Consider the following 25,558-nt stretch of genomic DNA (forward strand, 5'->3'; position numbering starts at 1 on the left):
ATACTCCAAATGCGGCCGCACCAGAGTTTTGTACAGTTGCAGCATGACCTCCTGGCTCTGAAACTCAATCCCTCTACCAATAAAAGCTAACACACCGTATGCCTTCTTAACAACCCTATCAACCTGGGTGCCAACTTTCAGGGATCTATGCACATGGACACCCAAATCCCTCTGTTCATCCACACTACCAAGTATCTTACCATTAGCCCAGTACTCTGTATTCCTGTTACTCCTTCCAAAGTGAATCACTTCGTACTTTTCCACATTAAACTCCATTTGCCACCTCTCAGCCCAGCTCTGCAGCTTATCTATGTCCCTCTGTAACCTGCCACTTCCCTCCACACTGTCTACAACTCCACCGACTTTAGTGTCATCCGCAAATTTACTAATCCATCCTTCCACGCACTCATCCAGGTCAGTAATAAAAATGACAAACAGCAGTGGCCCTAAAACAGATCCTTGTGGTACACCACTAGTAACTGAACTCCAGGATGAATATTTCCCATCAACCACCACCCCCTGTTTTCTTCCAGCTAGCCAATTCCTGATCCAAACCACTAAATCACCCTCAATCTCATGTGTCCGTATTTTCTGCAAAAGCTTACCATGGGGAAGCTTATCAAACGCTTTGCTGAAATCCATATACACCACATCAACCGCTTTACCCTCATCCACCTCTTTGGTCACCTTCTCAAAGAACTCAATAAGGTTTGTGAGGCACGACCTACCCTTCACAAAACCGTGCTGACTATCCCTAATCGAATTATTCTTTTCTAGGTGATTGTAAATCCTATCTCTTATAATCCTTTCCAAATCTTTGCCCACAACAGAAGTAAGGCTCACGGGTCTATAATTACCAGGGTTCTCCCTACTCCCCTTCTTGAACAAGGGGACAACATTTGCTATCCTCCAGTCTTCTGGCACTGTTCCTGTAGACAACGACGACACAAAGATCAAAGCCAAAGGCTCTGCAATCTCCTCTCTAGCCTCCCAGAGAATCCTAGGATAAATCCCACCCGGCCCATTGATTGCAAAGGCTTTGTATAAGCCTTTGCAATCAATGGCATAAAAATCAGCCCAAGAAAAAAAATCAAGAGGCAAAAGGGAGGGAGGAACTTAAAACAATCACTATCAGTAGAGAAAGAGTGATGGGATTACTTGTTGAACTTGTCCTGGATCCTCGGGTCTTGAAAAGATTATGGCTGCATTGGTTATAATCTTTCTGTAGATTCTGAAAAGGTCCCAGCAGATTGGAAAGCTGTAAGGTAACGCCTGTTTAAGAAAGGTGGAAGACAAAGCAGGAAACTATAGTCTGTCATTGAGAAAATGTGGAAGCATTGGAAAGAATGCAAAGGAGATTTACCAGGATGCTGCCTGGTTTGGAGGGTAGGCCTTATGAGGAAAGGTTGAGGGAGCTAGGGCTTTTCTCTTTAGAGCGGAGGAGGATGAGAGGCGACTTAATAGAGGTTTATAAGATGATGAGGGGGATAGATAGAGTGGACGTTCAGAGACTATTTCCTCGGGTGGATGTAGCTATTACTAGGGGGCATAACTATAAGGTTCATGGTGGGAGATACAGGAAGGATGTCCGAGGAAGGTTCTTTACTCAGAGAGTGGTTGGGGTGTGGAATGGACTGCCTGCTTTGATAGTGGAGTCGGACACTTTAGGAACTTTCAAGCGGTTATTGGATAGGCACATGGAGCACACCAGAATGATAGGGAGTGGGATAGCTTGATCTTGGTTTCGGACAAAGCTCGGCACAACATCGAGGGCCGAAGGGCCTGTACTGTGCTGTACTGTTCGATGTTCTAAAATGATTGGATCCATTACTAGAGGTAGTAAAAAAGCACAATCAGGCAGAGTCAACATGGTTTTGTGAAAGTGAAAATGTTTTTGATAATTTTCATAGAATCATAAAATCCCCACAATGCAGGAGGAGGCCATTCAGCCCATTGAGTTTGTACCTACTCCAAAAGAGAATCCCACCTAACCTACACATCTTGGGACACAAAGGACCAATTTAGCATAGTCAATTCACCTAACCTGCCCATTCTTTGGAGTGTGGGAGAAAACCCACATAGACACAGGGAGATTGTGCAAATTGCACGCAGTCACCCAAGGCTGGAATCAAACCCGGGTCTCTGGCGTTGTGAGGCTGAGGTGCTAGCCACTGTGCTGTCCCCATTTCTCCATCGAGTCTGCACCAACTCTTCCAGGCCCCTAAAAGTAGAGTAATATCACTGTTTCTTAGACTGCCACTGGGTCAAAATCTGGAACTCCGTTCCTAGCAACACCGAGTGTCCGTACACCAGATGGACTGCAGTGGTCCAAGAAGGTAACTCACCAATATCTTCTCAAGGGCATTCTGTTGGGCAGTAAATGCTAGACTTTCAAGAAATGCTCATACTCCAAAGAATAAGTTTAAAAATATTAGACCCAATATTCCCTGTAAGGGGCTTTGCTTCTATCCTTCCAGTCTGAAAACCACCAATTAACCATCACTCTATCTCTCCCTTTATTACTGTAACCTATAATTTTATTCGCAAGCCTTCTATGTGGCACTTAATCAAATGTCTTTTGAAAATGCATAAAAACAGCCTTCCATGCACTCTCTGAGGTATTCAACCATACAACAGAACAACATTGCTTCACAGGGTCAGTAAGAAGTCACCAAACTTTGGGTGTGCTCACTGATCTTTTGGCTTCTCACAAACCCACTTTGTTCCAAGTCTGCTCCCAGCATCGTCCTCTCTTTAAACTCAGAGCCTTCCTCTGCTCCTTACTCTTTGCTTACTTAACAGGAGCTTTTGCAGATTCCTGTTTTATCCCTTTGATTTAACTTAAAAGTCTTTCAGAGACTTTTCTCCTTTATAAATTTTTTTATTCCTTTCTCAGAGTTACAAAAGTCAATGCGCAGAGTGGGCAGGGCAAGCCCTTAATCCATCTCCCTGCAATCAAATTTCACAAAATCACTATTCACAGATTATTATAGTGCAGAAGAGGCCCTTCAGCCCATCGAGTCTGCACTGACCTGCCCACCTAATCCCACTTGCCAGAACTTGGCTCATAGCCTTGAATGTTATGGCATGCCAAGTACTTATCCAGATACTTTTTAAGGGATGTGAGGTATCCCGCCTCCACCACCCTCCAAGGCAGTGCATTTCAGACTGCCAACAGCCTCTGAGTAAAAAGGTTTTTCCTCACATCCCCCTAAACCTCCATCCCTCACATTTAACTTGTGTCCCCTCGTAACTGACCCTTTAACTAAGGGGAACAGCTGTTCCCTATCCACCCTGTCCATGCCCCTCAATCTTAAACACGTCAATCAGGTCGTCCCTCACTCTTCTCTGCTCCAACGGAAACAACCCAAGCCTATCCAACCTCTCTTCATAGCTTAAATGTTCCATCCCAGGCAGCATTCTGGTGAATCTCCTCTGCACCCCCTCCACTGCGTCCATGTCCTTTCTATAATTTGAATTCAAATTTAATCCAATGCATGATCCCCACAAAGAAACAGAGAACATAGAACATTACAGCGCAGTACAGGCCCTTCGGCCCTCGATGTTGCGCCGACCAGTGAAACCAATCTAAAGCCCCTCTAATCTACACTATTCCAATATCATCCATATGTTTATCCAATGACCATTTGAATGCTCTTAATGTTGACGAGTCCACTACTGCTGCAGGCAGGGCATTCCACGCGCTTACTACTCTCTGAGTAAAGAACCTACCTCTAACATCTGTTCTATATCTCTCACCCCTCAATTTAAAGCTATGTCCCCTAGTGTTAGCCATCACCATCCGAGGAAAAAGGCTCTCACTATCCACCCTATCTAATCCTCTGATCATCTTGTATGCCTCTATTAAGTCACCTCTTAACCTTCTTCTCTCTAACAAAAACAACCTCAAGCCCCTCAGCCTTTCCTCATACGATTTTCCCACCATACCAGGCAACATCCTGGTAAATCTCCTCTGCACCCTTTCCAACACTTCCACATCCTTCCTATAATGCGGCGACCAGAACTGTACGCAATACTCCAAGTGCGGCCGCACCAGAGTTTTGTACAGTTGCAGCATGACCTCCTGGCTCTGAAACTCAATCCCTCTACCAATAAAAGCTAACACACCATACGCCTTCTTCACAACCCTATCAACCTGGGTGCCAACTTTCAGGGATCTATGCACATGGACACCCAAATCCCTCTGTTCATCCACACTACCAAGTATCTTACCATTAGCCCAGTACTCTGTATTCCTGTTACTCCTTCCAAAGTGAATCACTTCGTACTTTTCCGCATTAAACTCCATTTGCCACCTCTCAGCCCAGCTCTGCAGCTTATCTATGTCCCTCTGTAACCTGCCACTTCCCTCCACACTGTCTACAACTCCACCGACTTTAGTGTCATCCGCAAATTTACTAACCCATCCTTCTATGCCCTCATCCAGGTCATTAATAAAAATGACAAACAGCAGTGGCCCTAAAACAGATCCTTGTGGTACACCACTAGTAACTGAACTCCAGGATGAATATTTCCCATCAACCACCACCCTCTGTTTTCTTCCAGCTAGCCAATTCCTGATCCAAACCACTAAATCACCCTCAATCCCACATAGATCCAAACCGACAAGAGCTGGCATTACATCTGCTCTTGTGCTTCATCCTATGCTTGATCTTGGCCAAAAGACCTTTCTCCTTTATCTTTAGAACCTGCTCCCTCTGCTGACAGCTTGGTATCTCCCTTGAGATCCAGATCTCACTTGACATTCACTGTTACTTTTACTTTAGAGCAACAAGATTCTTAGACTTATTTTCCTTTGCAATCTGCTTGAATGTCCAGTTAGATTTAAGTTGCTTCCTTCAGCTTAAGAGCATAATCACCAATTGTACTAAAGACTGCAGTTGTCTCTGTGAGTCTCTCTCCCAAGACCCCTATTGTTAGGCAACAACACTTTGTCTTTGTTTCTTAACTTCCGTAAACTACTTAAGAATATGGTTGTAAAACCATATTAAAACTGCAGGTACACAGGCAGCTACATCTCATTAGTGACAGACAGCATGGTTTTGTAAGAGGGAGGTCGTGCCTTACAAATTTGGTGGAGTTTTTTGAGGAAGTGACAAAAACAGTTGATGAAGGGCCGTGGATGTCGTCTATATGGATTTCAGTAAGGCATTTGACAAAGTCCCTCATGGCAGGTTGGTTAAGAAGGTTAAGGCTCATGGGATACAAGGAGAGGTGGCTAGATGGGTAGAGAACTGGCTTGGCCACAGGAGACAGAGGGTAGCTGTCCAAGGGTCTTTTTCCAGCTGGAGGTCTGTGACCAGTGGTGTTCCGCAGAGCTCTGTACTGGGACCTCTGCTATTTGTGATATATATAAATGATTTGGAAGAAGGTGTAACTGGTGTTATCAGCAAGTTTGCGGATGACACGAAGTCGGCTGGACTTGCGGATAGCGATGAACATTGTCAGACAATACAGCAGGATATAGATAGGCTGGAAAATTGGGCGGAGAAATGGCAGATGGAATTTAATCCAGATAAATGCGAAGTGATGCATTTTGGAAGAACTAATGTAGAGGGGAGTTATACAATAAATGGCAGAGCCATCAAGAGTATAGAAACACAGAGGGACCTAGGTGTGCAAGTCCACAAATCCTTGAAGGTGGCAACACAGGTGGAGAAGGTGGTGAAGAAGGCATATGGTATGCTTTCCTTTATAGGACGGGGTATAGAGTATAAAAGCTGGAGTCTGATGTTGCAGCTGTATAGAACGCTGGTTAAGCTACATTTGGAGTACTGCGTCCAGTTCTGGTCGCCGCACTACCAGAAGGATGTGGAGGCTTTAGAGAGAGTGCAGAGAAGGTTTACCAGGATGTTGCCTGGTATGGAGGGTCTTAGCTATGAGGAGAGATTGGGTAAACTGGGGTTGTTCTCCCTGGAAAGACGGAGAATGAGGGGAGACCTAATAGAGGTGTACAAAATTATGAAGGGTATAGATAGGGTGAACAGTGGGAAGCTTTTTCCCAGATCGGAGGTGACAATCACGAGGGGTCACGGGCTCAAGGTGAGAGGGGCGAGGTATAACTCAGATATCAGAGGGACGGTTTTTACACAGAGTGGTGGGGGTCTGGAATGCGCTGCCAAGTAGGGTGGTGGAGGCAGACACGCTGACATCGTTTAAGACTTACCTGGATAGTCACATGAGCATTCTGGGAATGGAGGGATAGAAACGAATGGTCTAGTTGGACCAATGAGCGGCACAGGCCTGGAGGGCTGAAGGGCCTGTTTCCTGTGCTGTATTGTTCTTTGTTCTCTGTGCAGACCTGCTGGCTACACTCTAAAGTTAAACTATTCAGGTTTCATTTTTTAAACCCACAAATCAAAAAATAAAACTTGAAGCTATATTATTCCTAACAATCATAAATACAACTTACTTAAAACTATCTCTATTTCCTAACAATAGACTTAAATAGGGACAATCATAAAATCGAGAATAGAAGTTATGTTGTTGGTAGTGGGCTGTGCTTTCTGTGAGTATCGGTACTGATTTGATTTGATTTATTATTGTCACATGTATTAACATACAGTGAGAAGTTTTGTTTCTTGCGCACCATACAAAGTATACCATTCATAGAGAAGGAAACGGGAGAGTGCAGAATGTAGGGTTACAGTCATAGCTAGGGTGTAGAGAAAGATCAACTTAATGCAAGGTAGGTTCATTCAAAAGTCAGACAGCAGCAGGAAAAAACTGTTCTTGAGTCGATTTGGGTGTGATCTCAGACTTTTGTATCTTTTTCCCGACGGAAGAAGATGGAAAAGAAAATGTCCAGGGTGCCAGGGTCCTTTGATTATGCTGGCTGCTTTGCTGAGGCAGTGGGAAGTGTAGACAGAGTCAATGGTTGGGAGGCTGGTTTGCGCGATGGATTGGGCTACATTCACGACCTTTTGTAGTTTATTGCAGCCTTGGGCAGAGCAGGAACCATACCAAGCTGTGATACAACCAGAAAGAATGCTTTCTATGGTGCATCTGTAAAAGTTGATGAGAGTTGTAGCTGACATGCCAAATTTCCTTAGTCTTTGAGAAAGTAGAGGCGTTGATGGGCTTTCTTAACTGTAGCGTTGGCATGGGGGGATCAGGACAGGTTGATGGTGATCTGGATACCTAAAAACTTGAAGCTCTCGACCCTTTCTACTTCGTCCCCATTGATGTAGACAGGGGTATGTTCTCCTTTATGCTTCCTGAAGTCGATGACAATCTCCTTCATTTTGTTGACATTGAAGGAGAGATTGTCATTGCACCAGTTCACCAGATTCTCTATCATTCCTGCACTCTGTCTCGCCATTGTTTGAGATCCGACCCACTACGGTGGTGTCGTCAGTAAACTTGAAAATCGAGTTGGAGGGGAATTTGGCCGCACAGTCATAGGTGTATAAGATGGGGTCATTTCTGTTCACTGTTACTGTGTTTATCAATGATTTAGATGTACAGCCAGAGGCACGGTGTCAAAATTCTCAGCTGAGACTAAAATAGGTACAACTAATTCTTTAGAAGACAAAGGGAAGCTGCAAAGGGATTTTGAGCTAAAAATTGACAGATGGCGTTCCATGTTAAGCATGAGATGCATTTTTTAAAGTACTGCTGTTCTTTCTAATAGGTTCCATGCTATGAAACAGATGTTAAGATGACATTAAGTATTGGATGAAGACAGATCAGCGCTTAAAACTGATTTCTACCAATATATTCCCCAAGTTATTCAGGTTGGTGGATTGGTTATAACCCAACTTCCTCCCAAGACTCCTGAGATAGGTGTATCACATTAGTGATATTACATGTCCATCCCACCTGAATTCAGAAGTTCATCCTTGACTTCACCCTTCCTCCCAAATCATGAGGACGATCTTTTAAAGGGATTTCATTTATTTGGCAACCAGCTGATGGTTTTCCTTCTGTATACACTGGCATGTGGAATGACCAATTGAAGAATATGTTGAATGTGAAAGCACCCTGTGAGAGCCTCACAAAACACACACCTTCCACCTGAGGTGGGGGGTATTTTCTGTGTTCCATGCTACTGCCTGGAAGCTTCAGGCTACAATGCCATGAAGACCTCTCCTGCTTTACCTTTCTCCTCCCCGACACCCCATGCTTCCAGTACAACCTTTAACAAGGTTTATTTAGTTACATAATCTCAAACTTAGACCCTTAACTGTGGTCAGGGTGTACGTGTGATATTTGCTGATTCAGTTAATGTTGACAAAGGAAACAGCTGAAGCACAAGAAGGAAGAGATACCGGGCTCACCTCTGGATAATGAGGAGCTGAACCTATTTGCTGATGTAAATGTCATCAAGCCCTTCTTCATCAGTGTAACTAGCTCCACATCACTATTAAAGCCTTGCCCAGCCTGTGGAATGTTTCTGATGCAGTAACAGTGGATAATGTCCTTTCAATAGATATACAGCTCAGTGATTCAACTGTATAAACAACTCTGCTTTGTACATGAGCAAAGTGGCATTATGTAACCTGCAAAATCCCAACAATTTAAAGAAAAACCATTCCACAAATAGGACATAATGGTATTTAGAAATGGAATATATACCATACCAGAGTCAGAACAAAGTGTAAATACAGTAAATCCCAAACACAGAAAAATGCATATCCACGAGTTCCATTTATTCACTGCAACGTGCGTACACACTACACGGAGCCATTTATTGGCAACATTTGTCTGAATTTAAGGAGCAAAGAATCGAGCTGGTCTTGTACCTTTAAAGCAAATACTGTAGTATTTGCCAAAGGAAGATTCCAGAATGTGAACTGAAACTTGCACCGTGTCACAGCAAAAACTAATGTTCTCACAAAAAGGCACTTTTTCGGCCCATAAATTGTACCAAAAACATTCTCTACTAAAACACGAGATTTCTACACCCTTTGCTATCAAAATACAAACTCTTTTATTGAAAGTAAATAATTTCAAATAAAAGTTGTTTAGTGAAAGACTAAGAAAAAGTTTTCTTTAAATAGAAGCCTGATTCTCCATAAATGAACTATGGAGGTGTGGCAGTAATTATTAAACTGAGGGCATTCAGCATTTTCCTACTCAAAAACACAAGGATCAGCAATTACCCTTACTGAAGTCAAGGAGTTTCCTTTAGAATGCTTTGAAGTCAGAAAGCTATAAAAAATGCTAATAGGATGTTGGCTTTTGCCTCAAAGGCAGGTTTGAATTCAAAGGGGAGGAAGTAATACTCAAATTGTACAGAGCCTTGCTTAGACTCCATCTGGAGTAATTGTGTTCAATCGCTCACATTGACTTGAAGCAATTGAATACGTGCATCAGAATGATAACAAATAACAGGGCTGAAGTATGATGACAAGTTGCATAATCTCGCTTCGCCAAGTTTAGAAGATTTAGAGCTAATCAAATGATAGAAATTTGTTAGGCTAGATTGAGAAACTATTTCCTGTGGTGGAATTAAGGGACATAATCTCAGGATTAGAACAAGCGGCTCAGGTAGAATCAGCAAGCACTTCTTCACACAAAGGGTAGTGGAAATATGCAAATTTCCTTGAAAGGGGTCATGTGTTGGTGCAGAGTGGGCCAAAGGGCCTGTTCCTGTGCTGTACTGTTCTTTATTCTTTATTGGGAAGGTAGACTCTGGTACATAAATGACAGTTTGGAATATATGGAATCAAAGAGTAACAGATATATTATTCCTGCAGTCTGATAAACACCATTTTGAAGAGGAATCATATTGGACTCTAACTGCTAACTCTGCTTCTCTCTCTACAGATACTGCCAGGGCTGCTGAGCTTTTCCAGCACTTTGCTTTTATTACCAAAGATGATATAAACTAGTTAAAGTGACAGTGACAGCCAAGGTTTCTTGAGAAATCTCAATCCAGCTCCTTCAAACTCGTGGCTCCCAATGACTTGTTTAGCTACAATTGGGTGTGGTTAATAAATGACTGCTGCTTCTACTCGAGTTCTCAGCCGAAAGGCAGAATCTTAGCAAATAAACACTGAACCAAGGCTAAGCCAAAGAGGCAGGCCCTGAGTCGCCTTCATCTGGACTGAGTATCCAACTCTATGCTGGTGGCATTAATCTGATCCACACATTGTCCATTTAGCTAAATGAGCAAACCAGCCTTCGAAACAGTAACTGGACAGCAGCTCTTTTGATGGCAGCTATCAGATTATTGAAGGAGATTGAGAAATCCTGTGAACTGAGTACTTTACTCGGGAACCTCGGAGCGAGTCTGGTGGGAAATTGACACTCATGGCTTATGATCTTCTAAAGGAGACTCAACTATGAGAGGTAAAGAGGTCTCGTTACCATGGTTACTCTACAGCATGCTCAGAATAGAGTTCAGTTTAAGTTTAATTTGTGCATTTATTTCACACCAAACCTGGAAAGTGAAAATAACACTTAAAATAACAAGTAAATGTGGGTTATGAAAAACGGAATCTTATGGGACAGGTGGAGACCATTCAGCCCCTTGTGTCAATACTGGTTCTTTGAAACAGCTATGCCATTAGCCCTACTCCCTAGCTCTTTTCCTGTGTCAACATCCAATTCACAAGTAAACTCAATCAGCCATGCCAGGACACCAGTGGCTTGTTTTCCATAGTAAGAAGTTTAACAACACCAGGTTAAAGTCCAACAGGTTTATTTGGTAGCAAAAGCCACACAAGCTTTCGAGGCTCTGAGCCCAGGATCATCTCCACATCTTGTTTTCCATAGCCATACATTTAGATAAATCCCCATCTTATACAAAATTAGGAAATGATTAGTGTTCATATTGTTCAAAGGAAGTATCATTGAGAGTCTTTGTTCCCATCAGACTGTAGTGTGGGATCACAGCCCAGAGTCTGTGCAGAGAATGTAAAATTATACGTCTTTGGAGCCTGTGCATTACAAATTGTCATAATTACAACCTGACCAACATTCTCCTCAATGCTATCACTGGCCTGGTGGATCACGAGCTGATGGTTGTACATTACAACAGGCAGTGGGGGTTATCCTGAGGGAGTGTGAACGATAATTTAAAGACATCCATTAAAAAAACTAGCAACCATAAGAAGTTGAATATAGGCGTATACCCTACTTGGGAGAAAATGCCTCATGCAGAACAAGACCCAGAGCATCTGGTTCCATTCTCTTCCTCCCTGTATTCACTTTTTCATGGATCTTGTGTCGATCCTCATTGTCAGTAACACATTGGGTGACAAACATTGAATCTCTGCTTTCTATTGTAGTGTTACAGACTGGCAATCAGTCCTAGTGACCCAAAATATAAATTAAAACAGAAATCTGACTGGTTCTCACTGAATAAAATATTGACCAAAGAAGTAGAATGTAATAAGTTGCAAGGTACACTTTCAAATACTAATGGAATATTTGCACTTTTTGGCACAAGAGCTGTGATTGATGTTATTTTAACTGCATGTGAAATTAGGCTTCAAGTGAAATTAATTTGGAGTGTGTAGCCTGGGGCTGGGAAAAGGATTACTCTCTCTTTTAATATGGATTAAAATTCAAATGTAAAAAAACACTCAGAGAGAAACACCCTTTGTGGATCGATCCTGCTCAGGGGCAAACGAACATCATACCTCATTCAGTCTTAGATAAACAATTTGGAATCTGGGCTTCCAATGTCACTGATATGTTTTGTACCTAAACTGTAGAATGGACAAGACCCAGCTCCGAACCAACAAACCATAGGTTAATTCTTTACTCTTCCACTCAACAGCAGTGTAGATGTCGAGCTTAGCTTTATAGTTCATCGTGATTGGTGTTCTCCTCATCCTTCAACTTGAATTCATCAGCGCTTATCTTGCCGTCTCCATTCCGATCCTGATTGGAGAACATATTTGTTATGATTTTATCTGGGGAGAAACCAGGAGCCAGTCTTCCCTGGCCACTTTCCACTTGGGCCAGGATGTATTTGGAAAACTGCAGGAAGGAAAAAGGTTGATTTTAGACAAGTTTGAAACCAGAGCTGTTTCTCACATTCTTTAGACAGGAGGAAATGCAAGGCCTTTATTTTTGAGCTATTAGCTGGGGTTCAGTCGATAGCTCCCTTGTCTGCGTCAGATGTTTGTGGGTTCAAGTCATACTGTATAGCCTTAGAAATCATAGAAACCCTACAGTACAGAAGAGGCCATTCGGCCCATCGAGTCTGCACCGACCACAATCCCACCCAGGCCCTACCCCCATATCCCGACATATTTTACCCGCTAATCCCTCTGATCTCCACATCCCAGGACACTAAGGGGCAATTTAGCATGGCCAATCAACCTAACCCGCACATCTTTGGATTGTGGGAGGAAACCGGAGCTCCCGGAGGAAACCCATGCAGACACAAGGAGAATGTGCAAACTCCACACAGACAGTGACCCAAGCCGGGAATCGAACCCAGGTCCCTGGAGCTGTGAAGCAGCAGTGCTAACCACTGTGCTACCGTGCTGCCCGTCACAAACTGCCTTGAGCACAAACTATTGGCCACTACTGCCAGTGGCAGTACTGAGCAATCACGGCCAGAGAGAACACTGCAGTGGAGGAGGCATTATCTTACGAATAAGGCTTTAAACTGAGGCCTTCTCAAGAGAATGCAAATAACTTTATGCCACTATCCGAAAGGCTGTGTTTATCTGTGCTGCAACACTAGAGGGAGCACTTCCTGTACATGCGCAGAGGCAGTGTCAGTGTGTGAGACAGTTTAAATGAGTGATGCTTTTTGATGCAGCTCTGCTTTCAGTCACTGTATTATGTATTTTTATAAGCTGGTGTCTTATAATGGTCCCCTTTACAACAAAATCAGTTGATAGAAAACTTTATAACTACTTAGTGAACAATTATTTTAACAGTCAAGTTTTTGGAATGGCAAAAATAATTATTCTAGTTTTTGTAATAGGAACAAGGATCAGAAGTCGGCAAATTCAGCCCTTCGAGTCGGCTCTGCCATTCAATCAGATCCTGGCTGATCTCTCCCTGGTCTCATATCCACCTCCCCACCTGTTCCCCATATCTCCTTATCCCTTTTTTATTAGAAATATGCCTATCTCCTTCTTGAAACCATTCAATGATTCAGACTCCACCGCGCGATGGGGCAGCGAGTTCCACAGATTCTCCACGCTCTGCGAGAAGTAATTCCTCCTCATCTCAGTTTTAAATCTACCGCCTCTCAACCTATACCTGTGACCTCCTGTTCGAGATTGCCCCATAGGAGGAAACATTTGGTCTACATTTACTTATTAATCCCTTTTAAAATTTTATATACCTCGATCAGATCCCCTCTCATCCCTTTAAACTCCAGCGAGTACAAGCCCAAACTGTTTAATCTCTCCTCAAACGTCAACCCCTTCATCCACAGAATCAACCTGGTACACAATCACACAACTCGGCATGGAATATCAATAATAACCTAACTTCTTTCTGATGCGGAGATGCCGGCGTTGGACTGGGGTGAACACAGTAAGAAGTCTCACAACACCAGGTTAAAGTCCAACAGGTTTATTTGGTAGCACGAGCTTTCGGAGCGCTGCTCCTTCATCAGGTGAGTGGAGAATTAGGTTCACAAACAGGGCATATATAGACACAGACTTAATTACAAAATAATGGCTGGAATGCGAGTCTTAACAGGTAATCAAGTCTTAAAGGTACAGACAATGTGAGTGGAGAGAGGGTGAAGCACAGGTTAAAGAGATGTGAATTGTCTCCAGCCAGGACAGTTAGTGAGATTTTGCAAGCCCAGGCAAGTCGTGGGGGTTACCTGGGCTTGCAAAATCTCACTAACTGTCCTGGTTTGAGACAATTCACATCTCTTTAACCTGTGCTTCACCCTCTCTCCACTCACATTGTCTGTACCTTTAAGACTTGATTACCTGTAAAGACTCGCATTCCAGCCATTATTTTGTAATTGAGTCTGTCTATATATGCCCTGTTTGTGAACCCAACTCTCCACTCACCTGATGAAGGGGCAGAGCTCCGAAAGCTCATGCTACCAAATAAACCTGTTGGACTTTAACCTGGTGTTGTGAGACTTCTTACTGTAACTTCTTTCTGATCAGCTTAGTATAATATTCATTGGGTTACTAGGCTGAGCCCATGATAAAGGGCAAAGGGTGTCTAATCTTGCTCCCCTCTCACAATTTACTCAATATCTAATGTTGCCCGGTCAGGCTGAGGAGAGCCCAATGCTGACACTTATCAACATAGAGTGTGTTCCACTTTCAAACATTCCCATCTCTCTTTAATAAACACAAAATTCAAATTAAAAAACTGATAGAAAGAGACCCAACTGTGGATCAGAAATCTAAACACTCCCACTGGAATTTTCCTTTTCTCTGTCTCAGTTGAGAGGATAATTTGTTTTTAGTTGAATAAATGTTAGGTTCACCACATCCTGCCACATATCATCTCTGGCAAGTTGTACTAACATCTGCCAATATCATTAACTGAGTTTCAGTGAGGGAGCACAAAGACAGTGTCATCATCATTTCCTCTTTGAGGCAACTATTTCTTCCACCATTTTTACACTCAGATCATGCTTTCGGTAATTTCTGTAACAATCATAACAAATCCTCAATATCAATTGACCAAAAACCATGTATATATTTCTTCATGGTTTCCACTGATTGTGGAAGTTTTACCCATCCACACCATCACAACTCCTCCCCCACATCCTCCCCAGACAAGCCTCATCCACACGCACCCTCTGCCCTTCCCCATCTCCCTTCCCACACATCATCCAGAATGTCCCCCAAAACACCTCCCTTCCCACATCCACCCTCTGTCCACAGGCGTACCCTGCTCTCCCTTCTCAACACTCTCCTCTCGCCCGCGAGTACCCACATACACTTCGAGTCTGTGGTGTTTCACTATTAAAAGCCCTTATTAATTTTACCTCCTCTGGACTGATTTCCTCATTTTTGTCCTTGTCGATATCTTGGAAGAGATCAGGCGATACCTCAGAAGTCCAAACGAACATATAACCCTCCGGGAGACCTGTGACAAGCTCTATCATCTCAACATCAAAGATAAGCACAGCGCTGCCAGGTACCTCTCCCACTGAAAGAGAGAATCACAATGTGTCATCCAGCAGTGTCACCAACAAGCACTACAATTCTTCACACTTCCTTCTCCAAAGTGTCATTGAAGTCCCAACACCACTTCATGATGACAGGAAACAGCTCACTTCAACCCTGGTGGGATTCACTGGGAAACGCATGACAGAGAAACAGACAGTCCAGAGGTTTTTGCTATTTTGGGGAGGGATACTAATGTAGTGATGATGGGGAAAGGAATTTGAGTGTGGCCAACAGTCAGAGTCTTCTCTATTTTGTCAGTAAGATTTTAATTTTGAAGCTACATGAGAAAACTAGCATTTAATATACACAATTGTACACAAATCAGAACTCAGTTTTGTTAACCTGAAAATGACCATCACAGTTATTTTCCCAATTTTCAGAGTTTGCTAACAGTACTGAGAGTGGCAGCAGGGACCCCCAAATAAAGTCAGTTACAGCTCAGAGGTTTAATCAAGTTCACTCATGCTTCATCCAATTACCAAACATATTAGCAGGCAAAATCCATGACTCACATTCTTATTGATACTTCAAGGTTTCTAAACCCAAGAGTAGCAGTAGGTGTTGTTACATACCAACTCCCCTCTCTCCATAGCCCAGATGAGGTGGGATAACGATGGTTCTTTTCTCTTCAACGCACATATTGGTGAGGCCCTTGTCCATCCCCATGACCACTTGACCAGAACCCAGGACGATGTTGTATGTTTTTCCATAGTTGTGACTGAAAGATGTAATTTTCCAGCCCAGTTTATATAAACAGTAACTCAGACGCACTGTCAGTGTTTAATATCTGAGGACTAAGGGCAGCTAAACAGGTTAAAACAGTGACAAAGCTGAATCCGGTTAGACAGTAGCTTACGTTGCTAGCTGCCAAAACATTTATCATGTGTACCTGTGTAGCACACACTATTTCTTAGCTGAGGTGGGAGAAACAACCTACTCTCAGACATTATCAGTGATCTTCTAATCTGCGAGCGGATGGAGGCAGGAGGTGATGCAGAGAGAGGGAGGAAATGCCTCCACTCAAGAGATGAAACCAGTGTTAGGAATTTCACAACAAACAACAGTGTTTCTAACACAGGGTTAAACAAAATCCAAAGACAGATGGGAATGTGCTCAAAAGCTGACATTCTTTCTGACAGCGTCTGTTTTTTAAATTGCGTTAAGACTTCTATTCACTGTCCACATCAGCAGCTATCAGATTAACATGAAGCTGTTAGCCAAGGAGAACATGTTGGAACAGAAGCCTGCCAAGTTTTTACTCTCTATCTGAAGTTTGATTCAGTCACAGCAAGACTGCACTTGTTTCAAAAATGCAAAGGATCAACAGAGAATCTGAATAATTCACAGCCAGTCTCCCTGAAAAAAACAGCTGCATCAAGAATTACAACTGGGAAACAAACTACTCAGCTTCACCAGTCTGTACTGATGTTCATTCTCCACATAGGCTGAATCCTAAATCCCAAATAGCCATCTCTTTCCATATCCCTTTATATTTCTTTCATAGCAAGATGCATTAAACATGAGTGGGAATTTGATGCTAATTCTATATCAAACCCTCAGTAAGTTCAGAATTAGAGCGCTTTAGACCCCAGGTTGAGGTGATTGGTTGGATCAGCGGATCGGTGCTTATTGAGAGATAATATAAATATGACAAAAGACAAACTGGGGCTGAATTCATTAAAATAGAAGAGATTGCTGGGTGATTTATGAATATAAGGAGAAGCCCATAAGCTCATCAATGTTGCTCCACAATTTAATATGATGATGGCTGGTCTTAGGCTTCAATCCACTTTCCCGCTCACTCCCCATACCCACTGATTTCCTGAGACACCAAACTCTGTCTATCCCAGCCTTAAACATATTCAGTGATGACACATCCTTAACCATCTGGGCTAGAGAATTCACATTGTTTTTAGTTCTCCCCAGCTCAATCCTAAATGATCAGCCCCTTATCCTGAGACAGTGTCCCATGTTGTGGATTTGCCAGCCACGTGAAATAATCTTTGCATCTTCAGGGCGGCACGGTGGCGCAGTGGTTAGCACCGCTGCCTCACAGACCAGGGACCCAGGTTCAATTCCAGCCTCAGGTGACTGTCAGTGTGGAGTTTGTACTTTCTCCCGTGTCTGTGTGGATTCCCTCCCTGTGCTTCGGTTTCCTCCCACAGTCCAAAGGTGTGCACGTTAGGTTGCTTGGTCATGTTAAATTGCCTCTTAGTGTCAGTGGAATATGTGGGGTTTCGGGAAAAGGGCCTGGGTGGGATTGTTGTCGGTGTAGACTCAATAGGCTGAATGGCTTCCATCTGCATTGTAGGGATTCTATGATTCTATAATCTTGAATGCTTTAATGAGATCACATTCTTCTAAACTCCAGAGAACAGTAACCCAAGTTACTCAGCCTCCCATGATAGGACAATCTTCTCATCCTTGGGACCAAGCTAATGAATCTACACTGTACTGTTAAGTTCATTAGGGTAGGATGGGTATAGAGGGATATTGGCCAAACGCAGGAAATTGGGACTAGCTTAGTGGTTAAAAAAAGGGCAGCATGGACAAGTTGGCCCGAAGGGCCTGTTTCCATACTGTAAACCTCCATGAATCTACTGCTGTCAATGCAAACAAATTCCTTAAATATGGAGACTAAAAATGCACAGTATTTCAGGGGTGATCTCATCAAAGCCCTGTACAACTGTATTATTGTGCTCAATCCCCTTGCAGTAAAAGCCAACATGCCATTTGCTTTCCTAATTGCTTGCTACCTGCATGTTTGCTTTGTGATCCTTGTGTGTGTATACCCAAATATCTTTGTGCTTTTTTTTATTGTTCCATGAGATGTGGAAATCGCTGGCAAGGCCAGAATTTGTTAGCCATCCCAAATTGTCCTTGCTATTAATTGCTATTTCAGAGGACAGTTAAGAGTCAACTACATTGCTGTGGCTCAGCAGTCACACGTAGGCCAGACTATGTAAGGTTGGCAGATTTCCCCCCTCAAGGACGTCAATGAACCAGATGGGTAACAAATGCTGGCCTTGCCAGCAAAGTCCACATTCCATGGAAGGAAAAAAGAAACATAAATGTTTGTTGCATCCTTCCTTAGGTAAAGAGACCAAAACTGCAAACAATACTCCAGCTGCTGTCTCACCAAGGCTCTATACAATTGCAGCAAAACTCCCTTACTCAAATTCTCTTGCAATAAAGACTAACATACCATTGCCTTCCTAATTGCTTGCTGCACCTGTACTTTAACTTTCAGTGACTTATGAAAAGAACACTGGGTCTCTTTGAAGTTCAACACTTCCGAATCTCTCCCCATTTGAGGATTACTCTGCATTTCTGTTTTTCCTACCAAAGAGAATAACCTCACGTTTTTCTACATTATATTCCTTCTGCATGTTCTTGCCCACTCACTTAGTCTAACTAAATCCCCTTGAAACCTCTTTGCATGCTCCTCACAACTCACCTTCCCACTAGTTTTGTGTGAGCAGCAAACTTGGAAATATTACATTTGGTTCCCACATCCAAATCATTGATATAAATCGTGAATAGCTGGGGTCCCAATTACTGATACTTACAGTACGCCCGTCACCAGTCACATCTTGCCAACCTGAAAATGATCAGTTTATTCCTACTCTCTGTTTTCTCTCCCCCTCCTTTTTTTTGGGTGCCACAGTGGTTAGCACTGCTGCCTCACAGTGCCAGGGACCTGGCTTCCTGCTGCAATTTTTGATAACCTTCCTCACTGTCTACAATACCACCTATTTTAGAGTCATCTGCAAGCTTACTGATCATTCCTTGTCCATTCTCATCCAAATCGTTGATATAGATAACAAACAGCAATGGACCCAGCACTGACCCCTGAGGCACACCACTAGTCACAGGCCTCCAGTCCGACAAGCATCCTTCCACTAATACCCTCTGCTTCCTACCATCAAACCAACTGTATATCCATTTTGCCAGCTCTCCATGGATTCCATGTGTTCTAACCTTCAAAAGCAGCCTACCATGTGAAACTTTATCAAAGGCCTTACTGAAGTCCATATAGACTACGTCTACCACCCTGCCCTCACCAATCTTCCTGGTCACTTCATCAAAGAACTCTAACACATTTGTAAGGCACGATCTCCCATGTACAAAGCCATGCTGACTGCTCCTAATCAAACCCTGTCTTTCCAATTGCCTGTATATCAGAATCCTCTCTAGTAACTTACCCACCACAGACGTTAGGCTTACCGGTCTATAATTCTCAGGTTTTTCTTTGCAGCCCTTCTTAAATAAGGACACAACATTTGCTACCCTCCAGTCTTCTGGTACCTCATCCATGGCAAACGATAATGCAAATATCTAAGCCAGGGCTCCGCAATTTCATCTCTAGCCTCATAGAGTGTTCTTGGATATACCTGGTCAGGTCCAGGAGATTTATCCACTTTCATATATTTTAATACGTCCATCACCTCCTCTACTGTAATGCAAACTGTCCCCAATATATCGCCACTAACTTTCCCAGGTTCCCCAGTCTTCATGTCTTTCTCCACGGTAAACACACAGGAGAAATATTCACTGAGAACCTCGCCCATCTCCTGCGGTTTCACACCTGTCCACTTTGGTCATTGAAAGGTCCTATTCTCTCTCTAGTTATTCTTTTTCCTTTAGTATACTTAAAAGAATCCCTTTGGATTCACCTTAATCCTCTCAACCAAAGCTATTTCATGACCTCTTTTTGCCCCCCTAATTTCCTTCTTGAGTATACTCCTGTACCCACTGTACACCTCCAGGGAATCCCTTAATTTCAGCTGCTTGTACCTGAGCCATGCTTCTCCTTTTTTCTGGCCAAAAACCTCAATATATTTTGTCATCCAGGGTTCCTTACTCCTGCCAGCCTAACAGGAATATGTAGACTCTGAACTCTAGCTATTTCACTTTTAAAGTCCTCCCACTTGCCGGAGGTCCCTTTGCCCTCAAAAAAACTATTCCAATCAACCCTTGCAGGCTCCTGTCTAATTCCATCAAAATTTGCCCTGCCCCAATTTAGAACTTGCACCTGTGGACCAATTTTGTCCCTTTCCATAACTATTTATGGGGACATGAATATAGCTGAGGAGGACACTGGGTTGCAGGGGAGTAGAATAGACAGTATTACAGTTGATAAGGAGGATGTGCAGGATATTCTGGAGGGTCTGAAAATAGATAAATCCCCTGGTCCGGATGGGATTTATCCAAGGATTCTCTGGGAGGCAAGAGAAGTGATTGCAGAGCCTCTGGCTCTGATCTTCAGGTCGTCGTTGGCCTCTGGTATAGTACCAGAAGATTGGAGGTTAGCGAATGTTGTCCCATTGTTTAAGAAGGGGAACAGAGACTTCCCCGGGAATTATAGACCGGTGAGTCTCACTTCTGTTGTCGGCAAGATGTTGGAAAAAATTATAAGGGATAGGATTTATAGTTATTTGGAGAGTAATGAATTGATAGGTGATAGTCAGCATGGTTTTGTGGCAGGTAGGTCGTGCCTTACTAACCTTATTGAGTTTTTTGAGAAAGTGACCAAGGAGGTGGATGGGGGCAAGGCAGTGGACGTGGTATATATGGATTTTAGTAAGGCGTTTGATAAGGTTCACCATGGTAGGCTTCTGCAGAAAATGCAGATGTATGGGATTGGGGGTGATCTAGGAAATTGGATCAGGAATTGGCTAGCGGATAGGAAACAGAGGGTGGTGGTTGATAGTAAATATTCATCATGGAGTGCGGTTACAAGTGGTGTACCTCAGGGATCTGTTTTGGGGCCACTGCTGTTTGTAATATTTATTAATGATCTGGATGAGGGTATAGTTGGGTGGATTAGCAAATTTGCTGATGACACCAAAGTCGGTGGTGTGGTAGACAGTGAGGAAGGGTGTCGTAGTTTGCAGGAAGACTTAGACAGGTTGCAAAGTTGGGCCGAGAGGTGGCGGATGGAGTTTAATGCGGAGAAGTGTGAGGTAATTCACTTTGGTAGGAATAACAGATGTGTTGAGTATAGGGCTAACGGGAGGACTTTGAATAGTGTGGAGGAGCAGAGGGATCTAGGTGTATGTGTGCATAGATCCCTGAAAGTTGGGAATCAAGTAGATAAGGTTGTTAAGAAGGCATATGGTGTCTTGGCGTTTATTGGTAGGGGGATTGAATTTAGGAGTCGTAGCGTTATGTTGCAACTGTACACAACTCTGGTGCGGCCGCACTTGGAGTACTGTGTGCAGTTCTGGTCCCCACATTACAGGAAGGATGTGGAGGCTTTGGAGAGGGTGCAGAGGAGGTTTACCAGGATGTTGCCTGGTATGGAGGGGAGATCCTATGAGGAGAGGCTGAGGGATTTGGGATTGTTTTCGCTGGAAAGGCGGCGGCTAAGAGGGGATCTTATTGAAACATATAAGATGATTAGAGGTTTAGATAGGGTGGATAGTGATAGCCTTTTTCCTCTGATGGAGAAATCCAGCACGAGGGGGCATGGCTTTAAATTGAGGGGGGGTAGTTATAGAACCGATGTCAGGGGTAGGTTCTTTACCCAGAGGGTGGTGAGGGATTGGAATGCCCTGCCAGCATCAGTAGTAAATGCGCCTAGTTTGGGGGCGTTTAAGAGATCCGTAGATAGGTTCATGGACGAAAAGAAATTGGTTTAGGTTGGAGGGTCACAGTTTTTTTTTTTAACTGGTCGGTGCAACATCGTGGGCCGAAGGGCCTGTTCTGCGCTGTAATGTTCTATGTTCTATGTTCTATTTTAAAATTAATAGAACTATGGTCACTGGTTCCAAAGTGGTCCCCCACCGTCACCTCAGTCATTTGCCCTGCCCTATTTCCCAAGAGTAGATCAAGTTTTGTACTTTCCTGAGTAGGACCCTCCACATACCGCCTGAGGAAACCTTCCTGAACACACTTAACAAATTCCATCCCATCTTAGCCCTTAACACTATGGCAGTCCCAGTCTATGTTTGGAAAATTAAAATCCCTGAATAAGCCAACCCTATTACTCCTGCAAGTCTCCCCAGTTTCCCTACATATTTGTTCTTCTAATTCCCGTTACTTGGGGGCCGACAGTACAACGCCAACAAGGTCACCATGCCCTTCTTATTTCTTAGTTCTACCCACAATGCCTCGCTGGATGATCTCTCGGTTATTTCATCTCTGACTACAGCTGACAGAATCCTTAACTTCTCTTGTTAGCCCTGCACAACATTTCCTGCCAGATTTCTGTGCCTTAAAGAAATGTAAATTTATTGCAAGCCACGTATTAATTGTTTGAAGGCTAGTCATTTCCTGCCTACCATCACACCTGGTAATGTAGTTCCCCAGTCAGCTTGCTGTTCATAGTTTCCTTTGTTTAGATTAAAGAGCCTAGTTTTGGATTGACCACCACTTATTAACCCCACTTTACCTAAAGACTTATTTAAGCAAAGTCAAACACAACTCAGCACTCCCAACAGGAATGACTTATTAACAACAGCAGTGGAAACAAAGTCTCAGCAAGGATCTGGATTGGCATTTAAAAGCTCGTCCCTGAACTAAATTAATGAGGTTAGAATGTGCGCCTATCGCGATCTTTCACTTTCAAGCCACCATTTTCCCATCTGTGTCTCGTTTACGGCAGTCAGCGACTGGCCACGCAGCCAGAGGCTTGAGTCGATTCTGGCTCTGCTAGTGAAAGGAAAACACATTCATTCTGTCCTGTTCTGAACACAGGTTCATGTGACTGCCAAACAAAACTATAAAACAAAATGAAGCAATTTGAATCTAAGCAGGCTTTGGAGAAAGAATGAAAGCGAACATTAATTCCTGATGGTCGCACAGGCACAGATACTGCAACCCCCCTCAGTCCCTGAGACATGTGATTGAGATCTGTAATTACAGAACTCAGCACCATCTGCATCTTACACTTTGTCGGTCGTCTACTTTTAAATTGCACTGGCAAAGTATGATTGATAGCTAGGATGGGGGGAAAGGAAATTGGAAACTCACCGACTGGGTGTTTACAGCTCAGAAATTGAGCGCTCAGGAAAGCCCATTGTTTTTGAAAGGTAGTGTTTTAACAAACACAGTAGCCAGTTTCTACGCAGCAAGCTCCCAGAAACAGCAATGTGATGATGACAAAATCATTTATTTTAGGTTGCGGGATGAATATTGACCTCTGGACCTCAAGGAGAAGTCCCAGCTCTATGTAGAAACAGTGTTGTGATGTTTCTTTTAGCATCCATTGGAGGGGGCAGGCGGGGTCTGGGGGCAGGCGGGGTCTCGACTGAATGTTTCTTCTGAAAGATGACACCAGTACTGCAATGAATGAAGATTTTTCCCCACAGGTTGTGGGCTCCACTGGCTATACCAGCATGTGTTCCTCATCCCTAACTGCACTTGAGAAGGTGCTCGGTTCTCTGGAGTGGGGCTCCGAGGTGAGTGCGCTGGTCACTGAGCCACAGCTGACTCAGCAGCTGAGCTTAGTTTGATTCTCATTTGGGGAATACAGAATGCCTGTTAAGCAGGAAAATTATTTTAAAACAATGTAAGGGAGGGAGTTTAAAGCTGAAGACAATCTTTCCCCCTCCCCCTTGCCAAAGAATCCCACATCTTTTCTTTGCTAGATAAGGATAACGGATTTGAAAGAGTTACGAGTGAAAGGCAGGAATTTTATGTTGCAAATGCAGAACTCTCCTTTCTGCACATGGTTATGATTTTGTGAACAGCAGAAATCTCTTCCCATCCCCCACTCTAAACTTCTCACTTCACTGTGAATATAAGCAGACTGGGCTGGAAATCACTGTGAATACAAGTCACCACCATACCCAGCCTGTCAGATAGTCAATTCTCGGATTCTTCCAGAGACAACATCCTTTAGCCACATTGTAAATCCTTCAGTGCTGCCAGGTTCATCAGGGTTTAACCTTTCAGATATACAAGTCCAAGGGCAGCCCAGGCCTGATTTACTAGAAGACTGTACTGACTCCCAGGCAGCGAACTGATGTGTACCAACTTCTAATATGAAGATCGCCCAGCTTGCAGTTAACTGTTAATCCTCAACAAACTAACAGATCTGTCACATTCACCAGGCCTCGAAACCCACCAACATCGGTAACATTCACAAAGATGAGGAAACAGTCTTTTAGAACAGGCTGACACTTCGCAGGGCCACCAGTGTCTCCTGTTTGGAAAAAGGAAGATCAGACAGGGGGGTGGGCCCCAGAGGGGGGGCGGGGGGCGGCGGGCCCCAGAGGGAGGGGAACGGGCCGGGGGGGGGGGGAGAGCAGGCCCCAGAGGGGGAGGGGGGGCGGCGGGCTCCAGAGGGGGAAGCGGGGGGGGGCGGGCCCCAGAGGGGGGAGCGGGCCCCAGAGGGGGGAGTGGGAGGGCGGGCCCCAGAGAGGGGAGCGGGGGGGCGGGCCCCAGAGGGGGGAGCGGGCCCCAGAGGGGGGAGCGGGGGGGGGGGGGGGGCCTAGAGGGGGGAGCGGGCCCCAGAGGGGGGTGCGGGCCCCAGAGGGGGGTGCGGGGGTGCGGGTCCCAGAGTGGGGGAGCGGGGGGGCGGGCCCCAGAGGGGAGAGTGGGGGGGCGGGCCCCAGAGGGGGGAGCGGGCCCCAGAGGGGGGAGCGGGGAGGGGGGGTGGGCCCCAGAGGGGGGGGGGGCGGGCCCCAGAGGGGGGGGCGGGGGGGCGCGGGCCCCAGAGGGGGGAACGGGGGGGTCGGGCCCCAGAGGGGGGAACGGGGGGGTCGGGCCCCAGAGGGGGGAGCAGGGGGGTCGGGCCCCAGAGGCGGGAGCGGGGGGCGGGTGCCAGAGGGGAATTGAGGGGGCGGGTGCCAGAGGAGAATTGAGGGGGCGGGTGCTGGGGGGGGGGGGGGGGGGGGCTATGGGGCATGGTGGACGCCAGAGGAGGAGGGGGGGGTGCGGGTGCAATAGGGGGACGGGGTGGTGCGTGCCAGAGGGGGAGGGGCCAGGTACCTGAGAGGGTGGGGGGGCAGGTGCCAGAGGGGAGGAGGAGAGGGATTCGGTGTCAGAGGGGGAGGAGCCACATGGGAAGGTGCCAGAGGGGAAGGGGAAAGAGAGCGTCCGTGCGTGAGAGTGAGCCTGTGCAAACAAGAATGAGAGAAAGAACCTCAACACCATCCAGTGATAAAGTAACACGCTTGATCTGCACCCATCTCCTTAAATATTCACTCCTTTCCACCAGTGACACACAGTGGCCCTGTGAACAATCTACGAGATGCACTGCAGGAACTTGCTGAGACTCCTTTAACAATACGTACACCACATGGACCACAGCAGTTCAGGAAGGCGACTCATCACCACTTTCTCAAAGGCAGCTCCAGGCAATAACCTCTGGCCTGGTCAGTGATGCCAAGATTCCGTGAATGAATTGAAAAGAAATGTGCCAGTTATTGCTGAGTGAGTCGCATTCTCACCTCTGAGTCAGAAGGTTGTGGGTTCAAGACCCACTACACAAACCTGAGCATAGAGACTGACACTCC

At 44.7% G+C, this 25,558-nt stretch overlaps 1 protein-coding gene across 2 annotated transcripts in view; it reads right to left on the reverse strand.

The window, feature by feature from the left end:
- Positions 1-8,564: 8,564 nt before the first annotated feature.
- fkbp9 (FKBP prolyl isomerase 9) overlaps positions 8,565-25,558 on the reverse strand; it is a 32,865-nt gene continuing 15,871 nt past the window's right edge. The window contains exons 8-11 of one of the 2 annotated variants that reach the window (XR_013498369.1): positions 15,665-15,810; positions 14,909-15,072; positions 10,728-11,955; positions 8,565-10,616 (exon numbers count right to left, since the gene is read on the reverse strand). Coding sequence is in view for 1 of the 2 variants with exons in the window: in XM_078216942.1 (XP_078073068.1) it covers positions 11,776-11,955; positions 14,909-15,072; positions 15,665-15,810 (490 nt within the window). In the remaining variant the exon portion in view is untranslated. Of the gene's footprint in view, positions 11,956-14,908; positions 15,073-15,664; positions 15,811-25,558 lie in introns of both variants that reach the window. The other variant, XM_078216942.1, reaches the window with a different exon arrangement.

This window comes from Mustelus asterias, chromosome 7, assembly GCF_964213995.1.
Source record: "Mustelus asterias chromosome 7, sMusAst1.hap1.1, whole genome shotgun sequence".
Taxonomy (NCBI): domain Eukaryota; kingdom Metazoa; phylum Chordata; class Chondrichthyes; order Carcharhiniformes; family Triakidae; genus Mustelus; species Mustelus asterias.